This window comes from Melanerpes formicivorus, unplaced genomic scaffold, assembly GCF_026170545.1.
Source record: "Melanerpes formicivorus ecotype bairdi unplaced genomic scaffold, bMelFor1.0.p_v2 SCAF_27, whole genome shotgun sequence".
Taxonomy (NCBI): Eukaryota; Metazoa; Chordata; class Aves; order Piciformes; family Picidae; genus Melanerpes; species Melanerpes formicivorus.
In genome coordinates, this window is record NW_027142379.1 from 7,736,233 (window position 1) to 7,754,622 (window position 18,390).

Consider the following 18,390-nt stretch of genomic DNA (forward strand, 5'->3'; position numbering starts at 1 on the left):
TAAAGCAGACTTTTTCAGCTCACGCCACAGGGAGGATTTCTGAGGGAACACTGAATTAAAAAACATGGTGACATGTCAAGTGATATCTCAGCTTCTTGAAAAGTAGGTTTCTTTCCTCGTTAATCTTAACATTGTGAGGAAAAAAATAAACTTGTATTTGCTGCTTTGATGATTAATAAAAGATAAGGGGAAAAATACTATTGATAGGAGAAGTTAGATTCACTGAATCAGTTAAGCCAGGGTTTGCATTGGCAGTATGATTTTGGTTTGCTTCTCACGAGGATCAAGCTTTACTGTGCTTACAGCAACATTTGCTTTAATAGCTGCCCACTGTTCAACAAGATTTGTAAACAACAAACACCATGGGGTTTGCAAATTCATCATGAGGTAACAGAGAAGAAAAGCAATGCTGTTGCAGGCATAAAACCAGTAAGAGAGATTTCAGAAAGTATTATGCAGTTTTAGCCACACTGTTACAGGTAACTTGGCAGTTTTAAAACAACATCATCCTACTTAAATACTGATCCAATGCCTTATTTGACTAAAAGGCACGTGAGATCTGCAGATCATGTCTGTGGCACCTTTTCCACTGCATGTATGGCAAATCCAAAGATTAGATTACCCCATTATAAACCTACAGATCCACATCAGTTAGTGGCCATTGGAATGGGCTGCCCAGGGAGGTGGTAGAGCCACCATACCTGAAAGTCTTTAGGAAGAGACTGGATGGGGTGCTTGGTGCCATGGTTTAGTTGATTAGATGGTGTTGGATGATAGGTTGGATTCCATCTCAAATGCCTCTTCCAGCCTGGTTAATTCTATTCTATTCCATTCTATCATGAGTTCTGTGTCATGACAGACAAACAGAACTACAGAAACTCTTAACTACAAACTAACTGCTTCTTTAAAGACTGTATAGGTGTGTACTTGATAAATCAGCATTTCAAAATGCTCTTCAAATAAATATTCTTATGCTTTGTTTACCTCTTTCTGCCTTAGCCTGCCTTCTCATTAACATTTCCTACAGTACCTTTTACCTCTGCAACATCCCATTGCTTTCTACCTGTAACTCACTGCTAATAAGAGCATGTTATCAAAATGAAGGTTTCTCAGGGCCTTGATGCTTTCCCTCCACCTATTCTACCTCTCTGCCTGAGTTAACGAATTCAGAAAGACTCTTGGCTGTATCAAAACCTGTCAGTCAAAACACACACCCCACCAGACTGCCTCCCTCAAGCACTTCTTTCATCAGCACTAAGATCATCTGTGTGAGAAACATTACTCACTGTCATGTGTAACTAAACCATGAAAACCACACTGGATTAATGGTGCATATATGCTAGAAATACTAATGGAGACAAGGAGGGTGGGAACAGGTGTGCAAGAGGAGATCACCTCTCTCCCCAAAGGCCTTTTGGAATCACAAATATTCATTAACCATTTCAAGTGTTTGATTTTCATTCCTTCTCAACACTGCTGTAAATTACACACATTTATCTTTACTATGGTTTTGAGCATTTTATAGCTTTTTTACTATTTGATTGTGTTTGATTTTCATTCCTTCTCAACACTGCTGTAAGTTACACACATTTATCTTTACTATGGTTTTGAACATTTTATAGCTTTTTTTACTACTTGATTGTGTTTTATTATAACAACTTTTCCAGGACACATTCCTGTCATGTGCAATTAAAAGAACAAAAAAAAAACCAACACCACACCACCACAAACCAACTACAAAAGCCCAGCACAAATCACCTGCAGTCAGGACACAGCCCTTAACATCTCCAGCCACAAACTCATCAAATTATCACATCAGCTGCTCAAGAAATTTAAGAATGTGCTTTCAGTTATCAGAGCTGCTTAATAACAACCACTTCTACTCCTTTGACAATAGCTTAAAAAGAAACAACCCCAAACCAACAAACAAAACCAAACAAGTTCCTACAGAAATGCTACAAGTTTGTAATTGCCATTTCCACATAATCACTGTGGCCAGAAAATGATACTTAAAAACATGAGTTCCTTTGCAGTAGTTCTTTAACTTAACTGCTCTGTCAACCATTCATCTACCAAAACTGTAGATGAAACAGCACATTTCATGTTTATAAATCCAACACTTCTGACTGCAAAAGCCTTCAAAGGTTTTTCAAATACAAGTTCAAGCCATCAAATTCAGCTTCTTGGGAAGAACACCCTCAGCTTCTCACTTGACCTTAACCTCCAAAGCTTCGTTACCATAGTCAAAAATTAAGACAATATTTATTTCACACCCTCTCTTTACATAGATTTGTTGAACTTGTAATCAGCATGGTTAATTCAAAGCACATTTGGGCAAACTGGAAGTCTTCTCCCCAAGCCTGCACCGTTAGTCCATGCACACCCTATGAAGCCGACGCATGTGATTTTGGATGCAGTGCTCTAGGACACCAGCACCCAGATTCACAAAGATCTAAGAGCAATTGCATCCACTATTTAAGGAGAAATTTGAACTGAAACCTACCTAACCTGATGGGAATGCACATATATTTGCTGGGCTGCAAAGTTAAGCAGCTGAGAGAACAGTCTCCCTCAGCTTTGTTTTGCCTGCTTGACACAGATTCAAAATCCAGCTCTAAATTAGGCAGCCCACAGACAGGGACACACACCACCTTCTAGCCTAGCAGCTTCATCAGCTCAGTATGAAGAGCCCAAGAGGACCTGTCCTCACTTAGCCTGCAGGTCTACACACTCACTCAGCACTCAGGCCCTTGGCTGAGCCCTGTCATCATACAAATCCAGCAGGAAGTTAACTCAAATACACCAAAGAGCTGAGGGTCTCCTTGCTGTATTTTCTTTCCAAAATCAGCATACTCAAATGGCTACAGAAGGGTCTACAAGTACTAGAAAGCAAGGGTGAGGGACAGCAGGAACTGCAGCCTGGCAGTCAGATGTCATCAGGCTCCTGCAGGAGCACAACTTCTGTTTCTTCAGGCAGTTAGAAAAGATACCGATCCCCTTAGGAAGTTTAAAGCTCCTGATCATGTTCTTTGGAGGGGGGTGTACAAAAAGATACACACTAATAGCTGAAGTCAGCTGTGTTAGTGCCAAAGCCCTGCTCCTCTCTCCAGTCCTAACACTTCTTACTTTACCATGCAGCTGAGTTAACTTCAATCTGTTAGCATTTTAACCATAAAAGGACAGTTCAACTCCAGACCCCACAGTCACCACTCCTGCCACTAAACCAGCAATAAACCAGCTCTTGGACCAAAAAGGCAGGATAGCAAGGGACTGAGGACAGAGCTCAAGGGGAGGGTGAAGAGTTGGAAGAGAAGGCAAACACAGTCCATACTGCCAGCTGCCCTGCAGTTATTTGGCTCAAACACATCATAAAACTAAATTCTAACCAGCTTTTTAACCCAGCTGATTTTCACAGAACTCTCAAGTTTAGTTGTGTTCAGTGACCCCCTGCAGAAACAGGTAACACAGACATAAATGAACAGCTGCTTACTTACAAGGGTACACAGGGTGACAATGCAGTACTCCGAACCTCAGGTGACATTTCTACCTGCCAAGCCCCAACCATGTCACCACTGAAGCTAAGTAAAACTAAGTTTAGAGCAAAGAGATCAATTCAGGTCAGGATCTCCACCCTCATGTGAGTAAATACAAAGTCACATTCTTCAGAGACTTCTAAAATCAAGAAAATCTCATTAAAATAAACATATATATATATAGTAAGTCTACCTGTTTCCACAGTTTCAGTCTCAATTTCTTGTTCCTCTGCTACATCTTGCATCAGGTAAGTCTCATCATCATAAACCAGGACCTGAGCAGCGTATCCCTGTTCTAGTCTGGCACTAGGAACTGGTTCCACAATCACTGCTGGGAATTCAGAGACTGGCTCATTCTCCTACAGAAAGAAAAAAACAGAAATACAAAGCAAAGGAAACCCAAACACACTCTAAAGACTGCACTGTTGAACCCTACATCAGTATTTCCCTCTTATGCTCTTAATAGATTTTATTAAATAATCATCACAATTTTCAAAGATTTTAAGGACATTTTCTTCTCAAGAAAGAGCTTTAAAAACAGAAAGAAAAGAAGACAGCTTGTCATTCACCAAAGGGACCTTCCTGAATCTCAATAGGTATTTTCCTGGCTTTTAAGCATTTAAAAGTCAAAGCATCAGCTTCAAGACAATCAGAAGGCTTCCTCTTTTGCAGTATGACATCCAGCTCTGGGAAGTGTTTCTTCTGCCCCTGCTCCACAACATGTAATCAAGGCTTTGCATGTGCACTGCAACATACCTACATCTGACCTGTATCTTATGAACACTCATGTTTTAGATTAAGGACATAAGCTATTACAAAAGAACTGGCTACTTCAAAGCCCATCTGTGTATCTCTATTTATTTAAGGATCAAAATGTCTGTAACACAGACACATTTAATCAGTCCAAGTGTTGCAGAAGTGGAAAACTGCCAGATTCAAATTGCCACAAGCTAGGGAACAGCAGAATGTATTTATTAGTTGATAAAAATGCAAAATAGAGGCAAGTGTGTCCCACTGGCTAGCAGTGGGAAAAGTCCTTGTATTGCTCTGCTCAACTCAACACCTCAAGACACACCCCAGAGAAGGGTTTTAATTCTGTAAATCCAGCCTACAGTTGTGCTGCAGACTTCCAAACCCTACTGCTCCCACTTCTCTCTGGTAACAAAATCTTCTAATGGAAGATCTTTGGGCTGTTCTCTTCCTCCTCACAGAGCCAGCCCTAATCCACTTCACCTGCTTTCACAGCAAGCTCAGAGCAAACCTTTCTTTCAAGGGAAGATAAAAGGTGTCAAGTTGGTTAGCAAATAATGCTACTTATTTCTCTAACCTCTTGGTTTTTTATTCCATTGCTGTCAAACTCCAGGCCAGGGCCTCCAGTGTCTATCACTGCTGATGTCATGGTGCATCCCTTGAAGATGAGTTGAGAGCTGCTATCTATCCTGAAGACAGTTGCGCCGATATCATTGATGAGGTTATCAAAGGCTTACATTCACAATCCACTGCTGTCAAACAGCTGGGCAGAGGTGGCTGAAACACAAAATAATTTAAAGTAAGTTATTTGCATAGTTTATACTCAAAAGTCTGACAGCATTTATGAAGCTACTGCATGCTCCATCTCTGCATCTAAAAAGGTCATCAGTGAACAAACGTATGTGGCAGAATGTGCTGACCCTGGCAGAGTTAACACTGAGTACTGCCATGCAACACAGGCTTCACAGTAACTTTTAATACCAAGATAGTGCAATTTCAGTTAAATATCACACACTCCTAACAGCAAGTAGTACTTTTAGGTATTTTCCATTGATTGAAAGAATAAATATCTCACTGAGGTCAAGCATCAAATAGTTTTTTGAGACATACATGTGAGCTAGCATGGCTTTTCTGAAGTTGCTCTTTTCCTATTAAATGGGGGGGTGGGGTCTGTTAATTACATTTACTTCTTTAGTTGACTAGTTTCATAGTAGTTCCACAAAGCTATAGCTTCATAAAGTTTCATAACTAGTTTCATGAAGCTTTCCAACACAGAATAGAACAGAATTAACCAGGCTGGAAAAGACCTTCGGGATTGTCGAGTCCAACCTATCATCCAACACCACCTAATCAACTAAACCATGGCACCAAGCACCCCATCAAGTCTCTTTCTAAACACCTCCAGGGATGGGAACTCCATCACCTCCCTGGGCAGCACATTCCAATGGCCAATCTGTCTTTCTATGAAGAACTTCTTCCTAACATCCAGCCTAAACCTCCCCTGGTGCAGCTTGAGACTGTGTCCTCTTGTTCTCGTGCTGGTTGCCTGGGAGAAGAGACCAACCCCCACCTGGGTACAACCTCCCTTCAGGTAGTTGTAGACAGCAATAAGGTCTCCCCTGAGCCTCCTCTTTTCCAGGCTAAGCAACCCCAGCTCCCTCAGCCTCTCCTCAAAGGGCTGTGCTCCAAACCCCTCCCCAGCCTTATTGCCCTTCTCTGGACACCTTCCAGCAACTCAACATCTTTCCTAAACTGAGGGGCCCAGAACTGCACTTTTAAACCAATGCATATGCACTATCCATCCCACAAATAAATCACAGTGTCACAGTACAGGTTTGAAGGGATCTCCAGTGATCATGGGGTCCAAGCCACCTGCCAAAGTAGGATCACTTAGGGTATTCTGCACATGAATGCATCCAGACGGGTTTTGAATGCATCCAGAGAGGGAGACTCCACAACCCCCCGGGACAGCCTGTTCTAGTGCTCTGTCACCCTCACTGTAAAGTAGTTTCTCTCCATGTTGAGGTGAAATCTTCTATGGTCAACCTTATACCCACTGTACCTATTGTTCCTTGTCTTATTACTGTGCACCACCAAAAAGAGATTGGGCCCCTCCATTTGACACCCACCCCTCAGATATTTATATACACTGATGAGATCCCCTCTCAGTCTTCTCTTCTGCAGACTAAACAGCCCCAGAGCTCTCAGTCTCTCTTCACAGGGGAGATGCTCAAGTCCCCCAATCATCCTCATGGCTCTCTGTCGGACTCTCTCCAACAGATCCCTGTCTCTCTTGACCTGGAGAGCCCAAAATGGGACACAGTACTCCAGGTGTGGCCTCACAGGGCTAATGTACAGTTTTCTTTCAAATAAAAAGTATTATACTCTTTCCTATGGAAATTCTTAGGAGTTAAAAACAACACAAAAAAATAGTTCCACATCATAATGCTTTAATTTGGGTAAAACTGTGGACTCAAGGAACCTACAAGATACATAACCTCCACCTTTGCAAATGTCTTTACGTTAACAGCAGTGCTTTGTTTCTGAACAACTGCTATTTCTTTATTCTGAATAAATGTTATTACTCATATCCTGCCTTTGGAAAACACAGATAATCTGTGTTTCTAAACCTTGGGCTGTGAGGAGCAGTTTACTGCTTCAAGATGCAAACTAAGGAGCTTGGCTTCTTAGCTACAGGAACAGAAAGCACACATTCCACGTGAGATGCAAGACCTCAGTCTGAAATCAATTACCCTGAGATCAATGCTCGGGTAACAGAAGCCAGAATTTAGCCCCAACATGTTTAATAAAATCCATACATTTCAAAAGCTAGAACCACCACTAGGTCTGCATGAAAACAGGAGATCTTCCAACACATATTGAAGAGGGGGGAAAGAAAGGCAGCATAATTATTGCTCCTATGGGTAATCTCAGTAAGGCTGATATTTAGTAACAGGCAGCCAGCTTAAACTAAACTCATCTTGCACATACAAAATTACAACTATTCATCTCCACCACTGGAGGTTAATTCATCAAGAAACTCAACAAAAAATACTGTGCAAAACCTATTTTCAAAGTTTCACTTATCAAGGTATTAAGGGTCCTTCAGCACACCCAGCTGGCAGCCAGTCACTAGTGGTGTCCCCCAGGGATCAGTGCTGGGCCCCAGGCTCTTTAATATCTTTATCAATGATCTGGATGAGGATATTGAGTTCATCATCAGTAAGTTTGCAGATGACACTAAGCTGGAAGTGGGTGTTTTGCTGCTAGAGGGTAAGAGAGCTCTGCAGAGGGACTTGACAGGCTGGACAGATGGGCAAAGTCCAAGGACATGAGATTGAACACATCTAAGTGCCAGGTTCTACACATTGGCCACAACAACGCCATGCAGTGCTACAGGCTGGGGACATTGTGGCTGGAGAGCAGCCAGGCAGAGAAGGACAGGAAGTACTGGTTGATAGTAGGCTGAACATGAGACAGCAGTGCGCCCAGGTGGCTAAGGTGGCCAATGGCATCCTGGCCTGGATCAGGAACGGTGTGGCCAGCAGGGGGGTCATTCTGCCCCTGTACTCAGCACTGGTCAGGCCACACCTTGAGTCCTGTGTCCAGTTCTGGGCCTCTCAGTTTAGGAAAGATGTTGAGTTGCTGGAACATGTCCAGAGAAGGGCAACAAAGCTGGGGAGGGGTTTGGAGCACAGCCCTGTGAGGAGAGGCTAAGGGAGCTGGGGTTGCTTAGCCTGGAGAAGAGGAGGCTCAGGGGAGATCTTATTGCTGTCTACAACTACTTGAAGGGAGATTGTAGCCAGGAGGGGTTGGCCTCTTCTCCTGAGTGGCCAGCACCAGAACAAGAGGACACAGTCTCAAGCTGCACCAGGGGAGGTTTAGGCTGGATATTAGGAAGGTGGTCTTCATAGAAAGAGTAATCTTCCACTGGAATGGGCTGGCGAGAGAGGTGGTGGAGTCACCATCACTGGAGGTGTTTAGGAAAAGGCTGGATGGGTGCTGCAATTAAGAGACAGGACTCAGCCTGATGCAGGCCAGGTGTCCAGTTTGTTATGCAAAATCCTTCTTTATAAAAGCTAATACAACACGGAAGCAGTTTACGACTGGAACCAGGGACTCTGTTCTATCAATCTGCTATATATGAAGTCTTACACCCTCAGGTCATAATTACCATTCGTAATTAGGTATCTGCCCTCCTCCAACTACACTGCTGCGCCGTGCTCCCACAGTTTACAAGCCATCAAGGCCAACACTGTCTCCTCTTATCAGTCCAGCAGTGTTTGGAGCTCGGCCCTCCAAGATTTAACCCTTCATTCCTGTATCCACAGCTGTGAAAGAGTCACAAATCCCTTCAGATGGGGTGCTTGGTGCCATGGTTTAGTTCATTAGATAGTGTTGGATGATAAATTGGACTCAATGATCTCAAAGGTCTCTTTCAACCCGGTTAATTCTATTCTCTGCCAAAAACATGGTCTGAAAGGCACCGCTTCTGTTACTGTATCAACTTAGCACAAAGTCTGTAGCCATGCTGTGGACAGCAGGTTACCATAAAAAACAACCAACCACCACAACAAAACCCATACCAAATGAAAAATGAACCAACCAACCCACCCCCACCCAAACAGCATGAGGTATTCACAGCTTTCACCCTTACATACAACAATAAAAAAAGAGAGAATGAATTTGGAAAGCAGATTTCTAGGCAATTAATCCTCATGAATTAAAACTGAAGAACAGGAGATAATCTTCAGTAATTGTACTAGCAGCAGCAGTATAAGCACAGGATATATTCTGAAGGAAAAGCAAAAGGCACATGCAATTCACAATAAGAATTAAGGCTCCTTTTTTGTTTACACAGGCAATCAGCTTGACAGGAGAAAGCATGATTCAGGTCTAAAAATATTCCATTTGTAATAGCACCCAAAGAAAAAAATACCCACCACAGTCACACTTTGTTTCCCATTGTTCCATTTTCGGTTAGCAATATTCTCCTGGATGAAAAAGGAAGCAAAGATCTCTGCTTCCCAAACAAGATTCAAGCTGGGGAAGCCTTTAACAAGCATCCCCGGAGTCGTACACACCTGTTACCCCCCAAGGCTTTTAGCACAAGAAGCCTACTCCTTGTCTGCCTGCCAATCAGCACATTAGTTCAAACGTCTCTACATTCAGGAATATGCAAAGTACATAAACAGTTGCTTATGAATACATTAAAATAAACAATCAGGAAGGAGAAGGGGGGGAAAAAAATCCCTTTTAGTGAAGGGGGGCAGGGGGAGGGAGAATCAACCCGTTTTCCTCTTCTACAGTTTTCCACCTACATCCACACTAGAAATCTTGCCAAGCAATCACAATGCAAAAGAGTAGGCCAGAGAATGGAAACTGTATTTTAATTTGGAGGCAGAGCCTCCAGCCCATTTCAAACATCAGCATTATTCCTGCAAGGCAGATGTCTATAGATTTTTAAGGACACACAGCGCTCCATACAGTACCTTTCTGTAGCTTCAGCACGTCACGAAGCTAACTTGGCTCTCATGCAGTGTATTAATGCAAACAAATAATCACATGCTAGACCATGTGTACTGTGTATTTGTATTTTATGTACTATAATCCCAGACAGGTGGCCAAACAGCTGCCAAATTGTAGCAACTGAAAACACTTAGTACTGTGTACTACAGCAGATTATGTCAAAACCCAGCTATTTCTCTGTCTCCTAGGTTACAAGAAGTTTGGGTAATTTTTGAGCTGATTTATCTCTACATGAATCACAAATTACCTACAGAAGCGACAATAAGGCAATGCAGAAACATAAAGGACAATCCTCATTTGCCAATTCCAGGAAGAATCTAACAGGGGGGAAACACACAGAAGAAGGAGATGCTAACTGTTCATTTGTCACAAGGAGAGTATCTTTAGTTTGATGGCAGAGAGCAATCCAGGCATGGAATAAATGAAAGACCCAGGGTCTTTATGTAACAGGATCTGAACTTTATACTAAGAGTCTTGCTATTCAGCAACCTTATCCCAAACGTGACAGGGTGGGGGGAAAAAGGCAAGCCCCACTGGTCAACAAGTGGGAAGACAAGAGTTGAAGTTCAGTCTGGTTTAGTGACAGATGTACAGGCACACCCCACACACCTACCTGTATGTGAGATTCCCACAGATACCCCTTTTGAAGGAAGCAGCTAAGCGTTTGCCCTCTTCCCCTTCCCTAAGCACCATGCCCTTGTTGGGAGCCTGTTTGCTTCTCCCTCGAATTTCAGGAGAATGCTGAATCTACTCCCCACCCTCTTTCCCTAGCAAGTCACAACTAATTTGACTTCTGTAAAAGGAAAAGACTGCCTGGCCATTTTCACAAATCACTTCCAAAATTCCTATTTCCCAAAGCTAACTGAGATAAAAAAAAAAGGCCAAATGACAGTAAGATTTATGTTGCTTATTAGATTATTTCCCATTCTTCCTGGCCATGGAAAATGTAGAGAGCAACTAGTTGTGAAACATCTGGAATATCCCTCACAACAGGGAAAACAGCTTTGCTGCATCATCCACTATTTTTGTACATCTCTCAGAGGAACACAGAATTAAGTCTAGGTGCTCCCACTCTCAAACAAAAAACCCAAACCCCCAAAATCTTCAAGCCACCACAGCAGGAGGTTTCCAGCTGTTTACCGCTGCAAAAGACACAACAAACACTCAAGTGTTTTGATAGTTTACACTGGTCAAGAAGATCAGAGATCAGTTACAACGTGTAGGTCTTTAGAGGCTACAGAGCACCTGTCACAATGGCTGCAAAGTACCCAGCAGCTTATTCACACATTTCATAGCACGTTTATATTGCCTACGTGATGTACCCGAGTGTCTGCCGACAAGACATCCGAATGGTCCACCTGTTTTCAACAGCTACCAGCGAAGCTTAAAACCACTGCAAATCACAACTATGATAAACACAGAGTAACTCCCCACAATCTTAAGTCTGTCCCTTGCACATAACCACCTATCAGGTTCACAGAGAAGCTAAGAAACAGCTCAACAGAATTAAAACCAGTGACAGAATAACCAAGCACGGAAAGGATGGCAGAGTAGCCCCTGTACTAAGCCAGACTCAAAGTGAACTTACTTAGGACTGGCTTCAAAACAAAACTCTGAACATAAATCTGCAGATAGCTTTAGTACACCTTTTTTTTCCACGAACAAGATGCACGCCGTCGTGCCCACACACCATTCACAAGGCAAACATGCCAAAGACTGGGCAGCAGTGCCCAGAGGCAGCTGCTCCCGCAGCACTCAGAAGAACCCTAAGAGTGCTTGGAACAATGTCCCCCTTTTATTCAGCTGGCATCCCAAATCCTGAGGAGAGATTTATGCGGGTACCTACACAGATGCAACCGCAAGAGCGGGACTGCAGCCAGCAGTAGCATCACACACAGCCTATTCCCCTCCTCCCCCCCGCCCCCCCAAATAAGCCTTACTGTGGTTTAATCAGAAAAAAAGAAGTTAAGCAAGCTGGCTTGAACATGAAATAGGTTACACATACAGAAATACTGGCCAAGACCATGGCAGAAACCCATTAACATGTAACAAGGCTTCTAAGAACACAAAGGTGGGCTTTCATAGGCAGCACCTCAGACACACCAGCGAAGGTCACTATCACTCCAAGACATATAAACCATAGCACAGACTGTAAAATAATTTCAACGTTCACAGAAAGTCCTTTTCAAAGGCATTTTCCCAGGTGATTTTTTTTACAGCTATAACTGAATTAACTTCTTCTCCTTTGTTAAAAAAAAATCCAGAAGAAGTTTAAAAATAAATGAAAAAAAATTAAGTTACTGCAAGTTGATGGGGGGGGGGGGGGGGGGGAGGGAATACTTGAACTTGTAAACAGCTAAAGAATCAGCAGGTATGCTCCACAACTTGAGGGGAACAAACCAGATAATCCATGGGATTCACGGTGTCTTATAAATTACACCAATCACTGGAAGTTATGGAAATCAAAGTGAGGAGCTGTCAAAGCAAGTAGTCCTGGCCACATCATACCCCAGAAGCTCGGTAATTTTATTGCTGAGCACACAGGAATTGTTACATTGGATCGAATTAGTGAGGCACCGAATCCACTAAGAAACAACCTGAACTCCTTCCATGGATATTTGATTTGGTTATCTGAACAGCCAAAGTTGACTCGGAAAGCTCAATAGCTAAAAGCTGATGAGCCCCAAAACATGTAAGCTCATAATCACTTAAAAACTATTAACGTTGAGCAAAAAGCTTTGTGGCTGCAGCAAGCTGCTTCTGGACCTTCCCGTGTGTCATCCCATTAGCAGGCTCTCGTCCCACTGCTCTCTATTTAAAGATCCCCTGAAACCTCTTCCCTCTGACGGGAATCTCACACACCTACCCCTCCTTCGTACCAGCACTTCTCCTTCCAGGGTGTCAATTGGGGGTCCTTAACACCATTTCCACATCCCAACGAGCCAGAGTAGGGAGCAATTATTCCCCGGTTTACATAATAAAAGACCAAAGAGAGGTGAAATTAAATGGTAATAATGCCGGTGTAAACCCAATCAAAACAAACAAACAAATCCAGCACGCACGCTAAAGGAAGTAGAGCACACAAACTATGCCATTCATTTCCATAGAATACCCTCGATGTCCAAGTTACAAGACAGTTAAGCCAGCTTTATGGAGGTAAAGCACCTGAAAGGTTTATGTGACTATCCAACACAAGATGCACAGAGTCTGAAGTTTAGAGACCTTCTGAAGCAGATGTTGATCAGCCCTGAGAGAAGGAACGAGTTTATCACTGAACACACCATACTAAATAACCGTTCTGTTCCCAGAACCTCCTTAAGCAACTGATCCTGTCTACTTTCAGAGATGGAGTGAGGGGAAAGAGAGGAAGCAGATCTTGGGTAAGACCTGTTACATACAGTTTTGTAAACTTGTATGTCATTTCATTAGGACCCTTGAAATAAAGTGTTGTGGTTACAGTCGCTGACTCAGATCCCTCCATGTAGGATGGCTTCACATCCCCTCTCAATGAGAAAGGGTTTTCAACATACCCCTAAGAGGAGAGACTTGCACTGATCTTTAGACCACCCTCACTTTCTCCAAGCTTTCCCCAGATCAAGTGCCCACACTTTTGCCTCGTTTCAAAGCTGTGGCACAAAACACGCTACTTCGTTTTTAGGACACGGAGATACCCGAATTGCACTGAAAGCTTATTGTTAGGCGCGTTGGTTTTATGAGTCCGAGGACTCTTTAATGCTCATACTCCTCTACCGCTGGGCTCAACTTCATTTCACGCCATTTGTCTTGCCTAACTAGGAAACTCGCACACGCCGATCACGAAGTGCCAAAAAGCTTTAGCACTCGATCGCAACAAAAGAGAATAATGATCAGCACATGGAAGAGAGACAGCTTGAAAGCATGACAAGAGGTGAACTCGGCAGACAGAGAACCCTCCTCACAAACTGTTTCTAAACTGACAGTTGGTAAGGTCTAGACGCCTTGGCTGAAAGAGCTTCAACGGTTAAATACAAGTCACAAGGAACATGACAGTGACTAGTCGTAAGGGACGGAACATGTAGAATGGACTGAATTATTTAAGTGGGGGAGGGAAGAGACATGAAAGAACACATTCAAAAAAGGTAACAGATCAATATGCACACCAGAGGTAAGCCGGTACAACATTTTACGGGCACTATAATTAAAAATACGCCAGACCTTAGCCAGGGTGCAAGCAGAGCAGGGCGCTGGGCGATTTTAAGGCAAAAGGAGGGTGCGTAGCTGAAGCCAGGGCGGGAGGCTGCAGGCCCGGCCGGGCTACCCCTCCGCGAGCACGGGAGGAGCGAGCACGCATGACAGCCAGTGACCAGCACGCCCGGGCTGCCATGTTCTCCCGACGCCCTGTGTAAACAAGGCGCTGCCCCCGCGGCGCTGCCCCGGCCGCCGCCCCACCACGGCCAAGGCCCGGGAGGGGCTGCGTGGCCCGGCCCGCCAGGCCGCAGCCGCCCCGGAGCCGTGTTTACACTGACAGCAGCCGGGAGCCGCCCGCTGCCGCCGCCCCCCAACGCCCCCTCGGCCGGCGGGGCGGCAGCCGGGGCGCGGACCCCCAAGAGGCGGGGTGAGAGGGGAGCCAAGGAAGGGGGAGTGGGGCGGCCCCGGCCCAGCGGCCGCTCCGCCGCACCCAGCCCCGCGCCCCACGCGAAACCGAAAGTGCAGCTGCGGAGGGAGGGGTAGGAGGGTGCCACCAGGGCAACCTCCAGCCCCGCCACCCCGGGGCTGGCCGGCACACCTCAACGGCTACCCCCGGGACGGGTAGCTCTGGAGCCCGGTGCCCGCCTCGCCGGGTGGCTGCCCACTCGCCCCCTTCCCCTTTCTCTCCCTCCTAGGGCTGCCTGTCAGCGCCCGTCCCACCCGCCTCGGCGGCACGCACCGGCGCCGCGCCCTTACCGTGCCCGTGCGCCCGGAGGCCGCGTCCGTCGCCCGCTTGGGCCGGGAGCAGGAGGTGGTGGGCGCCGCCCGAGCAGCGCCGGAGCCGGGGCCAGGGCCGCCCCGCGGCGGGAGGGGCGGGCGCAGCGGCGCAACCTGCCCGGCCCGGGCCCCCCCCGCCGCGCCGAGCCGCGCCGCCGCCTCTGCACATGCTCGTGCCGCCCGGCGCGCGGGGGCGCTGCGGGCATGCGCGGCCCCCACGCGCTTGCGCGGGGGCGCGCCGGCGCTCATGCCCTGTCCGGGGCGCGACGCTGCCCTCGGGGCGCGGTTGGTCTCGCTGGGAGCCTTGCCCTGGGCTTCCTGCAACCTGCCCTGAGGCTTCGAGCCTTACCTGGAGAGTCCTTCCTTCCCTGCTGCTTCCTTCCCTCCTTCTCCCTATGGGTAGATTGGGTCTTCGTGTTCAGAGCTGAGGAGAGTCAATGTACATAACACAGAGCGTGAGGCTGAGGGGAAAACCTGTGGCATATGAGATGTTAGTGACCCTCTGCCGCCACCCTGCCTCGGAAAGCAGGGAAACAGTTGCCTGCTATCAAAAAATCCCTCCCAACCTAACGAAGAGATACAATTATTTCCTGCAATTGGTTAGGGACGGTAGGAGGCTGAGCTGTCCGTGTGTCACAAGATCACAGACAAACACCCGGATGAAAGAGATCATCCACTCCAGCCCTCACCCAGCACTGAAGGAGCAACACTGGAGCATGCTTAGAATAGAATTAGCATAGCATAGCATTGAATCAACAAGGGTGGAAAAGACCTCAAAGATCATCTAGTCCAACCTGTCACCCAAGACCTCATTGCCAGGTCCACATGCTGCTTAAACACCTCTAGGGACAGTGACTCCACCACTGCCCTGGGCAGACTATTCAGTAGAGAAGTATTTCCTGATATCCAGCCTAAACCTCCCTGGCACAGCTTGAAACCATTTTCTCTAGTCCTGTTGCTTAAGACCAAGAAGAGGCTGCCCCCTCCTCTCTACCTCCCTTCAGGCAGTTGTAGAGTGCAATGAGGTCTTCCTTCAGCCTCCTCTTCTCCAGACTGAACAACCCCAGCTCGCTCAAATGCTCTTTGTAGGTCCTGTGCTCCAGGCCCTCCACAAGCCTTGTTGCTGTCATTGCGCAGCTAGGGAACCTCAGGTGTGCAGAACTGGCTCCTGCAAGGGATTTGCAGCAGCAATGCCAAGATGTCAGTTTCAAATTCTCTTCACAATCACAACTGGCTCTTTTAAGAGTGCACAGTGTTTAAAACTAGCCAAATTCATAATGCAACATTTGTTATTCCCTTGTCAATACAAGATGTAAGTCATCGTCAGAGTCTGCTCACAAACCAAGTACACCGTCCATCTAGCCTGGTCTGACAAGTTTGGCACAGAATTAGTCTTCTCCTTCACAAATACTGAACCTCAACTGTTATTAGAATAAACCAAACCAGGTTGGAAGAGACCTTCAAGATCATCGTGTCCAACCCATCAACCAAAATATACCCTTCTTTTGCACCTCACAGTATTGGAGGAGCTTTAGCTGAATAGGATGCATTACATTTTCACTACAGACCAAAAAAAAACTCCAAATACATTGTCAAGGAGACTTTCAAGGAAGTCTAGACTGAAGGTTTTCAGCTGAGAAGGAGTTCTACAGGCTGAAGGTTTTCAGCTCAAACTGCTCTGGGCCCTCTTGTGTCTATGCGCTGTAAAGTCTGACTCGCTCCTTTGTAACAGGAGCCCTCGGCACTGAGCAGCTGTGCCCCGGTGACACATCACCCACACACACTCTTCACCTCCATCCATGCGAAAGGACTTCTCTGCTACCTCAAGTTCCGTCTGACCATCCAGCTCTACCGCTGCCTTGGCACTTCTGTTCATCTCCTCCTCCATCCCATCTGATTCCCAATCTTCAACTTCTGCCCTTGGCATATATTACTGCCACATGGTCAGTTATTTTCTCCAGGGATCTCAGAAACACCTCGCTGACAATAAAGGTAGCCCTAAAAACATCAGGCTTGTGCCCTGAAGCATGGAAACAATGGAGATTCTTTCTTTCCAATAACATGTCAGGCAATATTAATAATTGATGCTGCTATCAGGCAGCCTCCTACATAAGTGGCCACTACTGAGCTGTAAGCTTAAACTTAGCCATCACTTTGTAATAATAACACACACCACAGGAAAACAGAGGTCTTACCACACACCAACCCTGCCAGACATTTAATAAGGCAAAGATTTAGCTGTCATCAATTACAGAATTTGCTACTACTTCACACTAAGCAATATGAAATGTCAGTTTTCTCTCTGCTCTTTAGAGGACAAGAGATGTCACTTCTAGATCTTTCATCTTTATAAGGAAGTCTCAAACTACATGGGGGGGGGGGGGGGGGAATATCATGTATTAACCACAGAGCTGATATCCATGCTATTGCTAGAAGCTACAGTGTTGTAGTTAACGTTCTATCATGCAAATTGTCTCAACAAAAGCGTGAAGTTAGTGTCTCACAGCGTGGGTAATTGAAGTTCACTTTTTATAGGCATTTGGCTTAGATCTGAGATAGCAGCTGGCAATATAAAATGAAGAGCAAGTCAAGAAAAGGATTTGGGGAGGAAAAGATTAAGGGGTTCCCAGCAAAAATTGCCCTGTAGACTGGAAATGGGTCTAGCTGAGTGGGAGTTTTAGCCCTCAAGAGAAATTCTTTAGCAGCCTGGCAGAAGTAATTGCTGTTACCCTCATCCTTAGCCCTCAGTTAGCCCTGACTTGACAGCTTCTTTGAAAACACAGGCCCATCGTCAGCTGAACGAAGCCACATAAACCAAAGCTGCTTTGCACATCTTGGTAGCTCCTTCATGGAGTCACTGGGCATGGGGTGACATGGCCACCACTTAGTGGTGCTCTAAAGATAGACTTTAAGTGACCTCTTCTGTAATGCTAGTGTTTGTTTTCCTGATACCTGGCCTATGCAGCACTCTCTATTCAGGTTTTCTTCACTCTCTGTTTGGATACCACGGGATAAATGTTTCTGCTGCCCTTAAGCTATTTATGTGACTCCCACTTCTCATTTTCCCTTCGAACAAGCTGAGCTGTGCAGCTATTTCCAGTACAAGTTCAACAGGACCTCTCCAGGAGGGGAGTCTTAGCAGGTGTTCATCTGACCTATGCTGCTCCACAGAGAAAAGCAGCCTGGTTTGGGATGATCGTAATGGCATCTTCCTTTCTTTCTCTGCTGCTGCTTGGTTTTGTTTGTTTGGATTTATTTGTTGCTGGGTTTTGTGGATTTATTTCTTGCTGGTTTTCGTTTGGGTTTGTAATTGTTTCTTGTTTGTTTTTAAATGAAACTAGATCAACTCTTCATGTATAAGATTGTATTTCTCTGAGGAACAGTTCTTTCTGGTTTACCTTAAGCTAGTTGGAAAGCTATGCTGAAAAGTAGTAAAATTCAAAATGAAAAACAAACAAACAAAGCAAGGCCACCAAGAGATTTGAGTCAGTTCAGCTGGATGATTTTTGGAGTTCATAGAATCATAGAATCAGTCAGGGTTGGAAGGGACCACAAGGAACATCTAGTTCCAACCCCCCTGCCATGGGCAGGGACACCTCACACTAGATCAGGCTGGCCAGAGCCTCATCCAGCC

At 45.5% G+C, this 18,390-nt stretch overlaps 1 protein-coding gene across 2 annotated transcripts in view; it reads right to left on the bottom strand.

Moving 5' to 3' along the window:
• The window catches only part of ELF2 (E74 like ETS transcription factor 2), a 38,425-nt gene extending 23,540 nt beyond the window's left edge, over nucleotides 1-14,885 (bottom strand). For both annotated transcript variants that reach the window (XM_068154011.1, XM_068154010.1), the window contains exons 1-3: nucleotides 14,736-14,885; nucleotides 4,861-5,060; nucleotides 3,727-3,892 (exon numbers count right to left, since the gene is read on the bottom strand). In XM_068154011.1, coding sequence (XP_068010112.1) covers nucleotides 3,727-3,892; nucleotides 4,861-4,932 — 238 coding nt within the window. In that variant the 5' untranslated portion in view covers nucleotides 4,933-5,060; nucleotides 14,736-14,885. The remainder of the gene's footprint in view (nucleotides 1-3,726; nucleotides 3,893-4,860; nucleotides 5,061-14,735) is intronic.
• Nucleotides 14,886-18,390: the final 3,505 nt, after the last annotated feature.